We start from the raw sequence: 16,734 nt of genomic DNA, 5'->3' as shown, positions 1-16,734 counted from the left end.
AGTTCTGTAGTCAGCACTCTATTTGCATGTGAGGTGCTAAACAGGAAGTACAGTGACTTTTATGCAAAACATTCTTTGCTGCTATATCAGGAGTAATATTTGCACACAAAATGTGTGCGTACAACAGAGGGTAAAATGGTGCATTCTGAACGCACCTTATTGCATTGGGCCTCTAGTAGTAAGATTCTTTTGATCCATTTCAATGCAAATGGCCTGTTGGGTATTCTCACCAGAGGCACCAAACCACAAGTATGTGAAGCAAAAAAACAAAAAAAAAAAAAACACACCAGACACGAGCAGGTGAAGCAACAGAGAAGACAAATCCTGCCATTTACCAACCAGCAGCAGTAAACAGACCCAGAGAACCAAGGCAGCCAGTTCTTATTTAAGTTTGTGTTAGAAAGATGAGATTTTTGCACATATCAGCCAAACAGCCCATATAACTGAGTCAGTAATTAGTGCAGTCAACCAACCACCATTTAAGATTCCAGGCTCTTTAGGGAAAGGCAAGGCCTTCAGTATTGATTTTGTTCACCTTGTGAGGAAACGCCTCAGCTGGGACTAAGTGCCAGTAACCTTTTGTTCTAAAAGGCAGCGGTTCCAGCAAACACCCTCTTTACATGTTGACCAAACAGGTGGTCTCCTCACTCCTCCTTAGAGAGTGATTGTTAGAAGTATTAACCCAAAATTCAGCTGATATTTGTCTTCTAACTTTATCTGGCCTTCAGATCATGCAGCACAAACTGAAGTGCTGTGTGCAATTATGGAGCTGAGGAGATGAAGGTGGCACACATTGCACGCCATGTCCACCAGCAACCAGGAAGGGTGACCCGGATACAACTTACAATAACTACTCAGAGTTCCAAATTCCTGTCTTCAGCTTGACGCAGCGCAGCATTTCTGCACAGCACTCAAGTCACAGAGTTTCAAGACGTTTCAGAAATGAAGCTCAGACATGAAAGATTTTTGGGCCTGCATTGTGTTCTGGCCAACATGAGCCTGTGTTTGCAATTGCCCAGGGTTTGGCCCTGCTGTTTATATTCTCCCAGCATTCCCCAGCCAGGGGCCACAGACCATACATAGCTCTCCTGGGAACCCTGTAAGCATGCAGCCCAAGTCTGGCCACCAGGTCTCACCATTGAGAAAGCTAAGATCACCCCCCTCACTTCCCTACCGTCCCTACCAGGAGTGGAAAATGCCTCTCCATGGCATCCCTAGTCCCTCTGATCTTCTGCATGATAATACGCAATATAAGTCAGCAGCATTAACTCAGTCCAAAAGCTCTTAATTTTCAAGAGATTCTTCAAATCAACTCTGTACCTCTAGTTTCATTTTTTTTTTTTAAATGTTCAGAATCGCAATGACATTTTCTTTAAAAAAGAAAAAAAAAGAAGTGTCAAGATTACTCAGGCCTCCTGAAAGCAATTCTGGATTTCAACCAGAGCTTTATTCAAGGCAGAAGTTTCAAAAAATATAAAGAGATGTCCTGGCATACGCCAGGTCCTCAGGGGCGGGGATGCAAGTCCAGGCTTCAGTCTGTAAGCAGCTCATGCTTGCTTCTCAGAGCCACCCAGTGGCTCCCGGGCAAAGCTCCAGCCACTTGTCCCAGCCATCGCCAGTTCGAGGTTCGCCTTTTTTGCCCATAGGAAAAGAAGAGTCCCACATCAATTAGGGTTGCTAACTTTCCGGTTTTTAATCACGGCATGGAGGAGCAACATAGTAAATGTCAGCAGAAAAAGACCCAAATGGTCCATCCAGTCTGCCCAGCAAGTTTTACTTATTCCTTTGAATTTGTGTATTCTGTGCAGACTACCCCTTATCTTCAATTCCAGTAGCCTAGTGCCAATGAACCAGGTAAACGAGAGTTCAAATCCCACTGCCACTCTTCACCCTCCATTGCTTTTGGTACAGGCAGACTGTGGGCCCTCTATGGACAGGGAAATATCTACAGTACCTGAATGTAATCCACTTTGAGAGGCAAAAGTGCCTGGTCAGAAGTGCTGACCAGATACTGAAAATCTGTTCAGTGAAGGAGGTAGCTCCTGTCCCCCTCAGCACTTCCTGGTTAGAGGGCGGGCAGATCTGGACAGCGCTCAGCAGAGAGCAGTGCTGTGTCCCCGCCCCCTTTCCCCTGCTGTGATTGGATGCCATGGGGCAAAAGAGGCGGGGCACGGCCCAACCCCAGTCAGCTCCCAGTGGCTCTGCAGGTCTCCGCAGCAACGGCCCTCTGGGACCCGCCCCTTCTCTCAACTGTGCCGGGCCCAGCCCCAGACCTGAGAGAGGGGATGCAGTGAGCCAGGGGCGAGGGATGCAGGAGGAGAGGGCGAAACTGAGGGTACAGGGTGGGGAAAGGAGGTGGGGAGAGACCACACAGAGGGGAACAGAAGGAAGAAATAGATGAGGCATACTGGAGGAAGAAAATAGCAGGAGGGAAGCATAGGAGAGGGGAAAGAAGGACATACTGAGAGAGGTGAGACAGAGGGAATGAGGGAGAAGGGAAAGAGAAGGAGGGATGAGGTGATGGAAGATACAGGGATGAAATACAACAGAATGAGAAAACTGAAGTAAAGAATGGAAGAGGACGAGATGGGGGGGGGGGAATGACATGGAGGGGAAACAATGTCAGCTGAAGGAGGGGGGAGAATCATAGAAGGGAAAGTGAAAAAATGAAAAGGAATCCAGAAGATGAAAGTAGAGAATATTTGGGGGGGGGGGGGGGGGGGGGGGGGGGAGAATAGGTTAAAAAAAAAAAAGTCTCTTATTTTCAAATTATCCAGTTCTGTGACTGGAAAATTGAATGATTTTAGCTGTCTCTCTTCAGATTCTAGCTGCAGTGTCCAACATTCACCATTAGCAGTAGTCTACTCTTTTAGCTTTATGTCCTGCCATTTGGGTGAAGGGTGTTTTACACATTAACTGTTGCTCTTCCCCCCCACCCTAACTCCCTGAAGTCTTATAATCCAACCTTGGGCTGTCTGTCGAGGGGAGATTTGGAAGGGAGAGAGAGAGAGAGAGAGAGAGAGAGAGAGAGTGAGAGAGAGAGAGAACCTGGATGTGCATTTGGGTAGGAGAGTGGAGGCTGCATGTTTGTGAGTGTGCTGGGTGTTTGGGAGCGTGCGTGTATGAGAAAGGTGGTTGTGTGTTTGGGAAGGTGTATGGGTGTGGCTGTGTATCTGTATTACAGGTGGTTTAGTTAGTAGCAAAACTGTGTGTGTGTGTGGGGCTGTGGTTTATGCATTTATGAGAATAATTAACAGCATGAGGGGGGAGTACTTAGAGCCCAAGTGAGGAGATGATCCCCAGTCCTCAGAAGAAACTATGGTCCATGGAAAAGTTTGGCCACCTTAATATCAACTGAAAACCTGGAGAGCACGATAGGGAAAGCCACAGATGAACTGGAATCCATGGCATTGCAGCGGGAAGTAGACTAGAAGGGGCCTAACAGATCTTATCTCTTGTCTTGCTCTGCATTTCTATGCCAGTTTAGATTCCATTAGACTGCATGAGATGCAGTACTGACAGAGGATAGCACAGATAGTACAAAACTTGAGGCCGTCTTCTGTGACTTGAAGACAGAGCTTAATAAACTAACGGACTTTGATTATTCTGTTGTGCACAAAGTTTGTGACAACACCTGGAGGCACGAGCTCTAAGATAAGATAAGCTATTCCATACCCCCCCACTGTTACTCAATTTAGGCTATTGTATGCAATGTGACATTGGTCTCGCTGCTGACAGTTAATTTGCTCCTGCGAATACATGGTTATTTATATTTTGTTTGATATTTAATGATGTATGCATATTATCTTTAAAACCCTTGTTTCTGTAAAGCCTGTTGCTGTCAAATGTTTTACTGTTTTTTTTAAACTGTTACATGTAAAGCCTGTTGCTAATTTATTGTTTCACTGTAAACCGTGGTGATGTATGTCTATACGTACTGCGGTATAAAAGAATCTATAAATAAATAAATAAATAAGTGCAGTCTTTCATATTACATTAAGTCTGCAGCGATACTTAACTTTAAATACAAGTGAAAAATATGCATCTCCTACAAAGAGAGGCCAGAGTGTTTGACCAATGATTATAATTTGAGCACACATTCGGGATTTGGAACTAGAACCATCCCCGTGCTCCATGATGCAGCCAGCAGCTACCTTCAGTGGGTCCACTTCCGCATGCTGATAAGCTCTCTGAACAGTTTCACAGCAGCAGGACATTTCCTGCGACACTTAACAGTTAGCAGCTACATCAGGCTTAAATGGTTCTTGCCATTCACTAGGTTTCCAGCATCAAAGGGCTCAGACTCCAGCAATTTGGGAGCACTGTGTTATCAACCCCACCCCCCAGGTAACACTCCCTCCCCCCTCCCACCCTATTATCAGGGGCTGAGTAGCTGAAGCTCAGCGGCCTTATGCCTGCCATTTTCACTCATTGCCAGGGGTCATTCAAATGGTAATCTTTGAAAAAAAAGTGGGACGCAGCCACGCTGGGAGTATTTGTCAGTCAGGATATAATAGTACCATACCATTTTTTGTTTGATTTAAAAAACTTAAGATTCTTGTCATTTAGCTGTAGGCTAAGGGCAATTGAAACCTTAAAAAACTTTCTTCTTTTTTCAGCTCAGACTCAGACCTTGGACTAAATCAAATCTTCCAATTTGCCGATTCATTAAGGGTGGCATACTTAGCAACAAACTGGCCGATGCAATATCGGCTCGTGTAAACAAAAACGGGCACCAAGCCACCTCTTCTGGGTGTGCGATGCATTATTTAAATGAGGGGGGGGGGGTGTCATGCTAAAAAGGATGGGGTATGGATAAATTGTGCATCCGTGGCATCGGGCGCCCAGGAGAAGTGGGCCTGTGGCCGTTTCCCAAACCTGACCGCAGGCAAGAGTTGTTTTTTTTCATGCTGCTTCCTGTGGCTCCTCCTACATCGTCCCGATACTAAGGAACCACAGAAAAGAAGTATTTTGGGCTATTTTGTAGCTTTGTGGCGTTTGGGGTTTTTTTTTTTTCCCCCTCCCAGACAGCCCTGGCATTTACGTTTTCCATGTTAAAACGTGCGCACCGTGATTTTTTTGCATCGGGGGCACTAGTTAATAGCCTCAACTACATGCATTTACATGTGATGAGCACTATTAGCTACGCACTGGTTTGGACGCGCTGAACCCCTTATTGCATCGGGTGCTAGCCTAGCGCGTCCAAGAGCTGGTTTATAGCCTATGCGCTAGGCTGGGCGCACGATATTGCATCATCCTGAAAATGACAACAGATGTTGGCAGAGGAGGAGTCATTCGAGCCACCCAGTCTGCCTAATAATCTAGCAGAGTCTTGGTACAATTTGGATTCCAAACCCGAGCTGAGTTACAATCCAGGTTACAGTAGGTGTTTTATGCTGGCTCCTCCTCTTGGAATCTGGATGCTGCCAGCTTGTCCCTCTGTACATGGACTTGGCTCCTCTAATGTTGTGTGGGATTGGGCATATAGGATTCTAGAACTATTCCAACAGCGGGCCCCTCCTCCCGAGCGTCTCCCACCACGCGCCGTATATTTCTTAGGTATTTGATAATGTGTTAAGCTCAGTCAACACAGGCCGATATTAAATCAACAGTCCAAGTTTGTTTCTTTAAAATAGCAACCTACCTGCCTTTTTCTTCCTATTACTGCCTCCTTGGTCTAATTATTTGACCACGGTTGTTGGCTCCCTTTTTAACCTACATTACTTTTTATATCACCAGAAAGGGCACAGCTACTGTTCTTAAAATGAACACCCACCCTCCTTTTTGCTTGAAAGGTATGGCCAGCCATGGGCCCCACAGACCCAGCAGCCCAAGACATTTATTTGAACAAGAGCCAGGATAAGTGAAATCTACTGCTTTAGTCACTCCCACCCAAAATATCTTTGTAAAATTATATAGTTGTCTTTACAACAAAGGAACCTCGGCGGAGCAGGGGTGGAGGGTTGGTTAGTTTAGCCAGACAGGTTTAGATCAGGTTTCCTAATACTGCATAACAGGGGTGTAGTGAGGTTTAAGGTATGCAGCCTGTTCCCAGCTGAAGAAATTAGGATCAGAAGAAGGGCAGGTGGAATGTGCAGGCATTTCAGGCACAGAACGGAGCTGTTACGATTCCATTTGGGTTCTGGATCAGCACTTCAACGAAAGGGGAGCTGTATTCCCAGATCCTTTTTGGGGGGTTTGGGGTGTGTGTCTCCCAGTAGTTTTCTCTTCCAGCTTAATCAGATCCAAGGCTAGCAACCAGTAACATGAGCTTTTCATTTGCAACTACCCATGATGCCCTGTTATTTATCCCCCAAAATAATTGGGGGTTGAGGACCATCACGGCAAGGATGGTCCTCAACCCCCAATTATTTTAGGGTACCCAATTGTGGTCCCCAAGTCTAGCATAAGGTGGCATTGATGAGAGAATGTTTCCCTTCCATGCAGCATTCTCAGCCAACTCAGGGGCTGAAGCAATAAGGCATGTTCAGAGCGCGGTTGTGCTCACATTTTTGGTGTGCAAATGTTAAACTCCCGATACAGCAAGGAGTTCTGCACACGGAAACTGTGCATCCTGCTTAGTGCCCTCGCATGGAAATCCCATTCAAACAAAGGCATTAACTATCAACCTCCAATGCAGAGAGGTGTGCTGGCTTTCCTTAGCACTGGAAGTTGTACTTCTGCTCAGAGGTGGAATAAAGTTTCCAGTGCTTTGTCAGTCTACAGCCAGAAACTGAAATTCTGACATCAGAACCCGTAGTCAGGATTTATGTGCAGAAAACACGCTTTGTGCATATAAGGCATGTTTTCTGTGCATAAATTCTCGCAACAACCCCAGTCAATTACACCACAAAGATGCATAGCTACTCTATATCCACAATCTGGAACAAACTCAGATCACACACAAAACCTACATATCAGCACATTGTACGACAACAAAGGCTTATCCCAATAATGATATCACCAATTTCACAAATCCTAGGATTCTCTCTATTTACTCTAACCCTATTCAACGCTCAGTCTCTCTCCAAGAAAACGCACATCCTCAATGATTATCTTATAGAAGTCAACCCAGATATCTGTGCCATCACAGAGACATGGCTAAAACAGACAGATACCGTACTAACAAATCAGCTTCCCACACAATCTTATGACTTCTTCTCAGTCCCCAGACCCAGAAAAAGGGGTGGAGGGCTCCTTCTGGCAGTAAAAAAAGGTCTAAACATATCTTTACAATATACAAACACATCCTCTAAACTGGAATTCTCCCTCTTCAAATCTGAACAAATCCAAGTAGCTCTCGTCTACGCCCCACCAGGGAACTTGGAATCGGATCCCTCTCTCCTTATCGAGCTTGTAGCCAAACACATTAACGCTGACAAACCCGCTATAATACTGGGAGACTTTAATTTGCATGTGGACGCTTCCCCACAATCCATCAACTGCGTAACAGTCCTCTCATCACTCAGTCACTTGGGTTTTACTCAAATCGTCAATAGTCCCACCCACAAGGCAGGCCATACACTGGACCTCATCTTCATTAACAACAGCTTTACCATCCACTCTAACCCCACGTGCTCACCAGTTCCCTGGTCAGACCATAGGGTCATCTACACGATACTTAAGATCAACAATCCACCACCTAAAGACTCTACCAAATCCACCATCCATTTCAGGAAACCATGTTCGCTAGATCTCCTTAGTGAAAAGATATCAGAATCACTAAATCAACTAGATTTCACAGACGCAACCACAGCAACTACCTCATGGATCAATCTCAACAATAAAATTACAGATCAAATCTGCCCAACGTCAACCAAAACCATACATCCCACATCAGACAACAGAAAACCCTGGTTTACCCCGGAACTTAAATCTCTCAAGCAAACACTAAGGAATAAAGAACAATGCTGGAGAAAAAACCCCACCACTTCGACACACGCAATATACAAATCCCTCCTCAACACTTACAGGAACGCTATACTCAGGACAAAGAAAGACTTTTATGCAAAAAAAATTCACAACTTCATTTTTGACTCAAAGGCACTTTTCTCATACGTCTCCTCATTAACTAAACCATCTCCTCCCTCCATCCCAGACCACCAAGCACTCAATAAAGCCAACAAACTCGCCAATTATTTCAAGACAAAAATCACCAACCTCACCTACTCTCTCACAACCAACAATATTCCCCCAACCTACCATCTCATATCCCCACCTCAACAAAACGCTAGTCTTGTTTCTTTTGAACCTACCTCTTCACTGGAGATAGAAATTACCCTCAAGAAAATCAAACCATCATCCCACCCATCGGATCCATTACCAACAAACCTGCTCATCTCCATACCGAACACAATCTCAAAACCAATTTCTGATATAATTAACACATCACTCTCTCAAGGCCAAGTCCCCAACCAGTTAAAATTGGCCATTCTCAAACCACTACTAAAAAAACCAAACGCCTCTCCATCAGACCCAGCGAACTTTCGACCAATCGCAAACCTACCTCTCATAGCCAAATTAATGGAGAAAACTGTTAACAAGCAACTGTCAGATTATCTGGAAGATCATAACATTCTGTCCCCGGCACAATACGGATTCAGAAAACTCTTAAACACCAAATCTCTCTTACTATCACTTACGGACACAATCCTCGTCAACCTAGAGAAAAAACAATCCTACCTCCTTATTCTTCTAGATCTATCCGCTGCCTTTGATACGGTAAAACACACCATACTTATAGACCAACTAGCCAACATAGGTATCAAAGGCTCAGCTCTCAGCTGGTTTCAGTCCTTCCTAAGCAACAGATTCTATAAAGTCAGGATAAACAACAAGGAATCGCTTCCAGTTCTTTCAGATCAAGGAGTCCCTCAAGGATCTTCACTCTCACCCACCCTCTTTAATATCTATCTCCTCCCTCTTTGCCACCTGCTCTCAAACCTCAAGCTTATCCATTACCTCTACGCAGATGACATCCAAATCCTTATCCAGATTTCAGAATCCCTTCAAAAAACGATCAGCTACTGGAATGACTGTCTACAGCCAATTAAAGACTTGCTCTCAAGCCTCAATTTAGTATCGAATGCCAACAAAACCGAAATGCTCATTATCTCCCAAGATCCCCTCACCATCTCTTCAAGCTCCTCTCAACCAAACTCAATTAGCAAGTTCTCACCAGACGTCAGGGATCTTGGAGCCTGGCTAGACAACAATCTAAACCTAAAAAAGTTTGTAAACAATACCGCAAAGGACTGCTTTTACAAACTGCAAGTCCTCAGAAAGCTAAAACCCCTCCTTCACTTCTCTGACTTCCGGCTAGAACTTCAATCCATCATACTATCTAAGCTCGATTATTGCAACTCCCTCCTTCTCGCTCTACCCTCAAATACCATCAAACCCTTACAAATGGTTCAAAACGCCGCTGCCAGAATACTTACAAACTCTAATAAAAGAGATCACATCACTCCAATCCTTCGTAACCTACATTGGCTTCCTATTAACCACAGGATCCTCTATAAAGTGCTCACAATTATTCACAAAGCAACATACAATCTTGCTCCGATCATGTTAAGCACCCAACTCCAACCTCATACTTCATCCAGACCAATTAGAAGCGCATACAAAGGCACATTGCAAGCCCCACAGGTAAAATCATCACTGAGCAAAAGAGCACTATCTTCAGGAGGCTCCCACCAATGGAATGCGCTCCCCCCAGATCTAAGACTAGAACCAAGTCATCAGGAGTTCAAAAAAAAGCTAAAAACATGGCTTTTCCGTCAAGCCTTCCCAGACATCTAATGCTACCTAATCAAGTCTTTTAACCCAAATCATGGGTTATCTCACTGTTTTTCCTATTACGATTTTTTTCAACTGTACCTTAATTTTTGAGCTCTTTCATCTTTTGTATTTATACTGTACTCACACTCCATTTACTCTATCTCTTTTATATTTATTTTCTATATAATATTTATTACTATATTACTATGTTTAATTGGTTATCTATTCTATTTGTTCCATCATGAATGCCGGTATATAAAAATTTTAAATAAATAAATAAAAAATAAATAAATTATTGTTAGTTCTATTGTTACCTGTTTTATTGTTCAACTGTTCTATGTAAAGCCCACTACTCTTTTTGGGCATTTAAAAGTTGTATGTAAACCGGATTGATTTGTAGTTCCTACAAGAACTTCGGTCTATAAAAATTAAAAATAAATAAATAAATTACTTTGTATGCACAAAAAATATTTCTGTGCTGAACACATTTAGTGTGCACATAAACATTTTATGCATGTAAATGTGTTGTGCTCACAAAAGATATTTTGTGCATATAAATCACTTAGGCTCCCCCACCCTTGAGTTTAAAATGTGCGATCAGTCTGTGATCAGTGTGCATTTTAACTCGGGTTTGTGCACACATTTTTCAGTCTGTGCATTTTTTAACTCCCAATGTATTAGCATACTGCACTCGGAGTTAAAAAAAAAAAAGGTTTTAACATCCACGTCAAGAAAGTGCATGCTGAATTTCAGTGCACAGATTTAACCCCCACATTACTGCAGCAGCCTGGTGGATAGCAGAGTCCTAGTCTTGGACTCAAACTCAGGTTCCCTCTGCATGGTAGAAAATGCAGAACTGCTGCCGAGTCACTTGTCCAGGTTCCCAATTCTTTAGCGGAACCAAAATATTATAAGGCCAGCCTCAGACAGCATGCTTTGGGTGCCTGGCATGCCACAAAGTTTTTTTCTGAATACGGCAAGAACGTAAATATGTAAACTAAAAAAATTCATAAAATAGTCAAAATATGAGTGCACAAAAAAAAAAATCTGGATGAGAACATCAGAGTTACGAGAGGCACCAGCTGACAAAGCAAGGCCTGATTTTGCTATAGGTTTGCAGTTCGTTTCCCTTAGGAAAGCTTGACTACAAGGCAAGACCAGCAATGAACCATCACTGTACCCATGACGTGGCATGAGCGATACCCTTGATTGACGATTAAACTGTACTAATATTTACTCATACAGAATGGCATCATCCTAACACTGATGAGTGACAGTTCCATTCATCCCATGCAGAAAAAAGTCAACACAGCAAGTCATTACCAGGCCAATGCAATACTGTACGCTGGCTCAACCCGTGACTGGACGTGCATTTTGGACACGTGCCCATACCCCCCTGATGCAAAACAGGGGTTAACGGGTCCAAAACGCTTGTCCGATTGCACGCTTAGGTAATAGCGTTCATCACATGCAAATTCATGTTGATGAGGCTATTATCTATTCCCCCGACGAAAGGAAAAAAAAAAAAAGTGTGCCTTCCCCGAGCAGGCATTAATTATGGAGGAGCCCCAAATGTGTAGAGAAAAGCAGAAAATACTGCTTTTCTGTACTTCCTCCGACTTAATATCATGGCAATATTATTTATTTATTGGTTTTTTATATACCGCCGCTCATCAAAGATATCACGTCGGTGTACATAGAACAAAAATACGCAGTTGCGTGTACATATAACAGTATAATAGCTGAATTCCACTATACATTAAAACAGTAAAATAGCTGAAAATAGTAAAATAGCTGAATTCCACTATACATTAAAACAGTAAAACAGTAAAATATTAAGTCAGAGGAACTAAAAAATTAGAATCCAAGTGAATCCAAGACAAGAAATCTCACTCAAGGAGTTCCCCAAGGATCATCTCTTTCATCTACATTATTTAATATTTACCTTACACCACTATGCCGGCTACTATCAAAACTGAATCTTCAATACTTCATCTACGCGGATGATATTCAGATACTCATACCAATCACCAGTACTATCACAAATGCCTTGATCGCTTGGAATGCATCCTTATTAGAAACTAAAACAATTCTCATGGACAATCAATTGGCTATTAATACCAATAAAACCGAGCTTATCATTATTTCACCTCCAAAAAACGCATCCCTGAGCTATGATAATCTTTCAAATAACATGCCTACTATTACTCAGCAAGTACGCAGCCTTGGCGTCATCATTGACAGCAATTTCACATTTAAGAAATTCATCGCGGATACAGTTAAAAGTGGTTTCTTTAAGTTACATACACTAAAACGTATTAAACCTCTTTTATACCAATACAACTTTCGCACTGTACTACAGGCGACTATATTATCAAAGATTGATTACTGCAATGCTTTGCTACTTGGGCTTCCTAAAACTACAATTCAACCCTTGCAATTTTTACAAAACGCAGCTGCCCACATCATCACCGACACAAGCCGCCATGAGCACATCACTCCAGCGCTTCAATCATTACACTGGCTACCCGTGGCATCCAGAATATATAAATCCTTGACGCTGATTCATAAAGCCACCCACAACAGAGATATGAACTGGTTCTCTGATCACCTTCAATTCAAAACATCAATCCGCCCAACCAGATTCCAGCATTTAGCTAAACTGAAGATCCCTGCACCCAACCTGACTAATCTGTCCACTACAAAAGAACGTTCTTTCATCATTGCTGGATCCAGTCTATGGAACACCATGCCATCAGAATTACGACAGGAATATTGCTACAAAAAATTTAAACAAAACTTAAAAACCTGGCTATACAAAAAAGCCTACTATTCTTGATCTGAGTCCTTTGCGTTCTAGTTTAATCCTACAGACACTCATATTCTGATATTTATTCTCATTATACAAAGTTTTTACATGGATTTGTATTCCTTCAGTTTTTTTTTTTTTTTTGAAATTTGACTTTTATTGAAATTCAAGTTACAATATTCAACAACAGGCGAAAATTCTTGTGACATACATGGATAAAGAAACAATGCGCATTACAAAAAAGAAAGCAAACAAATGCAGTACAAATATCAGTCCTTGGTGAGCGAGCAAGTAAGCAAATATAGTTAAATGAGTAAGAAATAGCACCATGGACGAGCATACCTCTGAGTGTTGTGTGTGGGAATTTTCGAATCAGGTTGTGAACGAGTCGTAGTCTTTCACCCCCCCCCCCCCACCCCCCCTTCCCTTTAACCCTTCGGATAACTGTGGCAAAATGGGTGAAGTAAACACACTATATAGTAAAAGGAATAGCCGAACAAGGATTCCTGGAAGAGTAGCAGAAAGATGCACAAAAGGAAAAGGAAAATTACCAGTCTGGACCATGGAGGCAAGTGCGAACGCCAACATATGGCATCGGCCAATAAGTATTCAATGTCATCCTAACAGAAAGCGTATGAATCAATAGGGAACCGACATAAGTAAATATCAAAGCAGTAATTGCAGCCTCAGGAGCGCCCCTGCACACCCAGCAAATCCCCAGTCTGGAAGCATTTTCTCATATTGGACAAAGGAGCCTAAAGACTTGGCGGTTTGTATAGTTTCCAGATTTTATTATGTGAGGCCACCCGATTATGTATAATAGCAGTCAAGAAATCAAGCCTTTTATACTTAGTTATTCTACCTGCTACTTCCCCCATGGTGGGAATGTAGTTTGATTTCCAATGCTGAGCAATTGACAGCCTGGCCGCCATCAAAATATACAGGCAAAGCCGTTGCTGTGAGGAATCCAGGCCCTCGATAGGTACATTTAACAGCGCAGTTTTCGGGGTTAATGTGACTGGAGTCTCCAGAATCTTAGTTAGCCAATCATTTATCCCCTGCCAGAAATGTGCTATTGGATCGCAATGCCACCAAATATGCACGTAAGAGCCTGCCTGTCCACAATGTCGCCAACAATCGGGGGGTAGAGTAGGGCATATTTTATGCAACCTTGTGGGGCAAAGGTGCCAACGGTATAGCATCTTATAATTGTGCTCTTGCAACCCAGCGGAGACCAAATTTCTGCTAGCCCTCATAAAGACTATGCTGCGTAGAGAGTCGGGTATAGTTTCCCCAAGCTCAGCTTCCCACTGATCAAAATGAGGCAGTTTTAATGTTATAATGTAAAGCAATATGCTGAATTAATGTTTGAATGTAAACCGAGGTGATGTTTCTTATGTGCCCCGGTATATAAAAAACCCGTAAATAAATAAATAGAATGTCCCAAAAAATGTTTTTAAAAGGGTGTCAGCAGTCAGGTTAGGAAAAGGGACGCTCAATTAACAAGCGTCCATTTTCCTAACCTGTGGCTGTGTACAGGAGCGCCTGTATTGCATCGGCCTGTTCATGTTGTGTTAATAAAATGCATTTAGGGCTATTTCAGGCTCTCTCTTCAGACGAGCGTCTCCACCTAGAAGATGATGCACGTACCGGGAAAAGCAGACTTCCCATTTCCCGCACCTGCAGCCAGCAAGACACCACAGGAGCACACTAGCAAGACAGATTATGAGGCCAGCCAGCTTTTTTTCCAACTGTATTATTTATTTATCTATCTAACATTTTTTTTTATATACCGAGGTTCTAGAGACAAAATCACTAAGTACCATTACTGGTATAACACGGCAGCAAAGAAGAGATGGAGTGTTATCTGAAGACAGGGCAGTTATCTAATCTGCACAGAAAGCATTTCTTTTGTGCGCATACCTTATTTTGGGTAAGGAAAAGTCCACTTTTGTGTACAGAGCAGGTTTTCTACATATAAACTACAGACCAACACCAGAACTCCAGCTTCCACCCCTAGGCTTGCATTAGCCATGTTCAATTTTACGTCACTTTGGACCAGGAGCTAAGTTTCCAGTGCTAAGAAAACATGGGGTAGGCTAGGGCACCTCTAAGCCCTGGGAGTAATGACTAATGCCTCCATTAGCATGGCAGGGCCATGTGAGGGGGCAGACTGAAATGCATATTGCTGTTGTTATTAAAGGCCTTGCTGCCCTGGCAGTAACATTTGCACAGAAAATAAAATGTGCACATAATTGAGGATGGCACTGACCCAAGGTCGCCTTCTTGCATCGGCCTCAGAGTCATCACCATCAGCGCCAAACAAACAAAACACAAAACCCCTCCACGTCTGGATTGCTACAGCCAGGGGGATAAGGGGCCGCTAGCCTTTTCTTCCCGGGGTGAAGCCGATTAAAAGGAAACTCATACTCCTGGATAATAATTCAAGACATTTAAAACAGTGTTTTTATCTAATATATTTCGCTAGTTACCTGTTTGTTTAAAAAGTTCTTCGTAATATGTAATTGCCTTCAAGCAAGCTTCTCAACAGTTCTCTGTAAACCGATTTGATTTGCATATTATGTAAGAAGACCGGTATATATAAAAAAACATAAATACATAAGAACATGGGCTGGGAGAAAGCCAGGTCTCCACGACCGCAGGGCAGCGTTTACCGAGATTGGGTCATGTGCGGTTCACAGGCGCAGCCTCTCTCCTGTCCCCCCTGTAATTACCCTGCCCGGGGAGATTGAGAGGCTCGGCCAAACTTCCCAAACTCACAGCCACCTGCAGGCTCCTCCACCCCTTTCTAGCACAATGGACCCGAGTCTCTCCAATGAGTTCCCCCCCTTTTTGCATTTCAAAAAAGTTAATTACTGCATGAGAATGGGTTGAACTTTACGTAAAACCAAACCCCCCCCCCTTCCAACGCCAGAATCCCACGCGTAAAATGCAGCACCTGAAGCTCCAAGCGGCCCCGGGCGGGAAGGGCGGGAGAGCCGGCTCCCTTAGCAGGCGCCTTGCCTGGAGGAGCACCTGCGACTCAGCAGACGAGAAACAAATTCGTACCCCCCCCTTACCGTTCGCACAGCTGTGACCGGCGAGAAGCAGCGCCGCCGACTCCATCCCTTCCTTCCTTCCGTCTGCCCGTCCCGCTCACCGGCGGCTTTGGACGATGATTCCCCCCTCCCCACCCAGCAGAGCCGGGCTCCTCCCTAAGCAGCGTGCCCCGCCCCCAACTCCGGCTCCTCCCCCTTCCTCCTCTGCAAGCAGCAGGTGAGCGGAGTCCCCGCCCCCACCGAAACTTGCAGGTTACGTCACCAAGGTGGGAAAGGGGCAGGTAGGTTCCGTCTTCAGGGGCTGCGGGAGAACGGGGGGAGGGGGAGAGAAACTGGCATGCCGGCCCCCTGCCACACCTTCCAGTCCGGGGCCTTGGACCGTCACCTTTTCTGCCTTACCCGCACTGCTACTAATTATTAGACCATTGGCTGGTGTAGCACTAGGTGTATGCAGCGCTACACATACAAATGTACACGAGAGAGAGAGTCCCTGTGGCTTACAAGCTGGTCAAGAATGGCAGCCAGACACAGGCAAGACGACGAGAGGCTGCTGGTCAAATGATTATGGAGAACCAGGACCAGGTAGAGTTTTAGAGGAAAGGACTATTTATTTAGCCGAGAAAAGCTGCAGGAAATTAGTTCTCTGCAAACGTCTATACCAGAAAAGCAGGAAATGAGAATCCTAAAACAGGCTTGTTCTTTGGAAGAAAACACCCTTAACTGCTAGCTAAGGCACATAAGCTTCCCTTAAACAGGACTAGAAAAAGTGACCCATCAGTTAAGACAGTAATATTAGGAAGCTGAATCCCTGGTAGCAGAGAGGGTACGTGCCTTGTTCTTAAAGCTCAGAACCAACCCTGCCAAATGAAGGAGTAAAAAGTAACCCAAATTATAGTTACAAAATGCAAGGATCCACATTAAGAATCAACACTCAGGAAAAGGATCTAGGTGTCATTGTTGAAAATACCTTGAAGTCTTCTGCTCAGTGTGCAGTAGCAGAAGCCAAGAAAGCAAATAGAATGCTGGGAATTATTAGGAAAGGAATAGAGAATAAAACAGAGAAAATCATACTGCCTCTGTATCGCT

At 43.8% G+C, this 16,734-nt stretch overlaps 1 protein-coding gene across 3 annotated transcripts in view; it reads right to left on the bottom strand.

The window, feature by feature from the left end:
- NIPAL4 (NIPA like domain containing 4) overlaps nucleotides 1-15,775 on the bottom strand; it is a 42,163-nt gene extending 26,388 nt beyond the window's left edge. Inside the window, exon 1 of one of the 3 annotated variants that reach the window (XM_029583696.1) lies at nucleotides 15,670-15,775. In XM_029583696.1, coding sequence (XP_029439556.1) covers nucleotides 15,670-15,715 — 46 coding nt within the window. In that variant the 5' untranslated portion in view covers nucleotides 15,716-15,775. Of the gene's footprint in view, nucleotides 1-15,081; nucleotides 15,364-15,548; nucleotides 15,572-15,669 lie in introns of those variants that run through there. The other 2 variants (XM_029583698.1, XM_029583697.1) reach the window with 2 other exon arrangements.
- Between the last annotated feature and the right edge of the window lie 959 nt (nucleotides 15,776-16,734).

This window comes from Rhinatrema bivittatum, chromosome 18 (assembly GCF_901001135.1).
Source record: "Rhinatrema bivittatum chromosome 18, aRhiBiv1.1, whole genome shotgun sequence".
Classification (NCBI taxonomy): domain Eukaryota; kingdom Metazoa; phylum Chordata; class Amphibia; order Gymnophiona; family Rhinatrematidae; genus Rhinatrema; species Rhinatrema bivittatum.
Note: the sequence above shows the minus strand (reverse complement) of the source record. Positions and strands in the feature narration are given on the sequence as shown.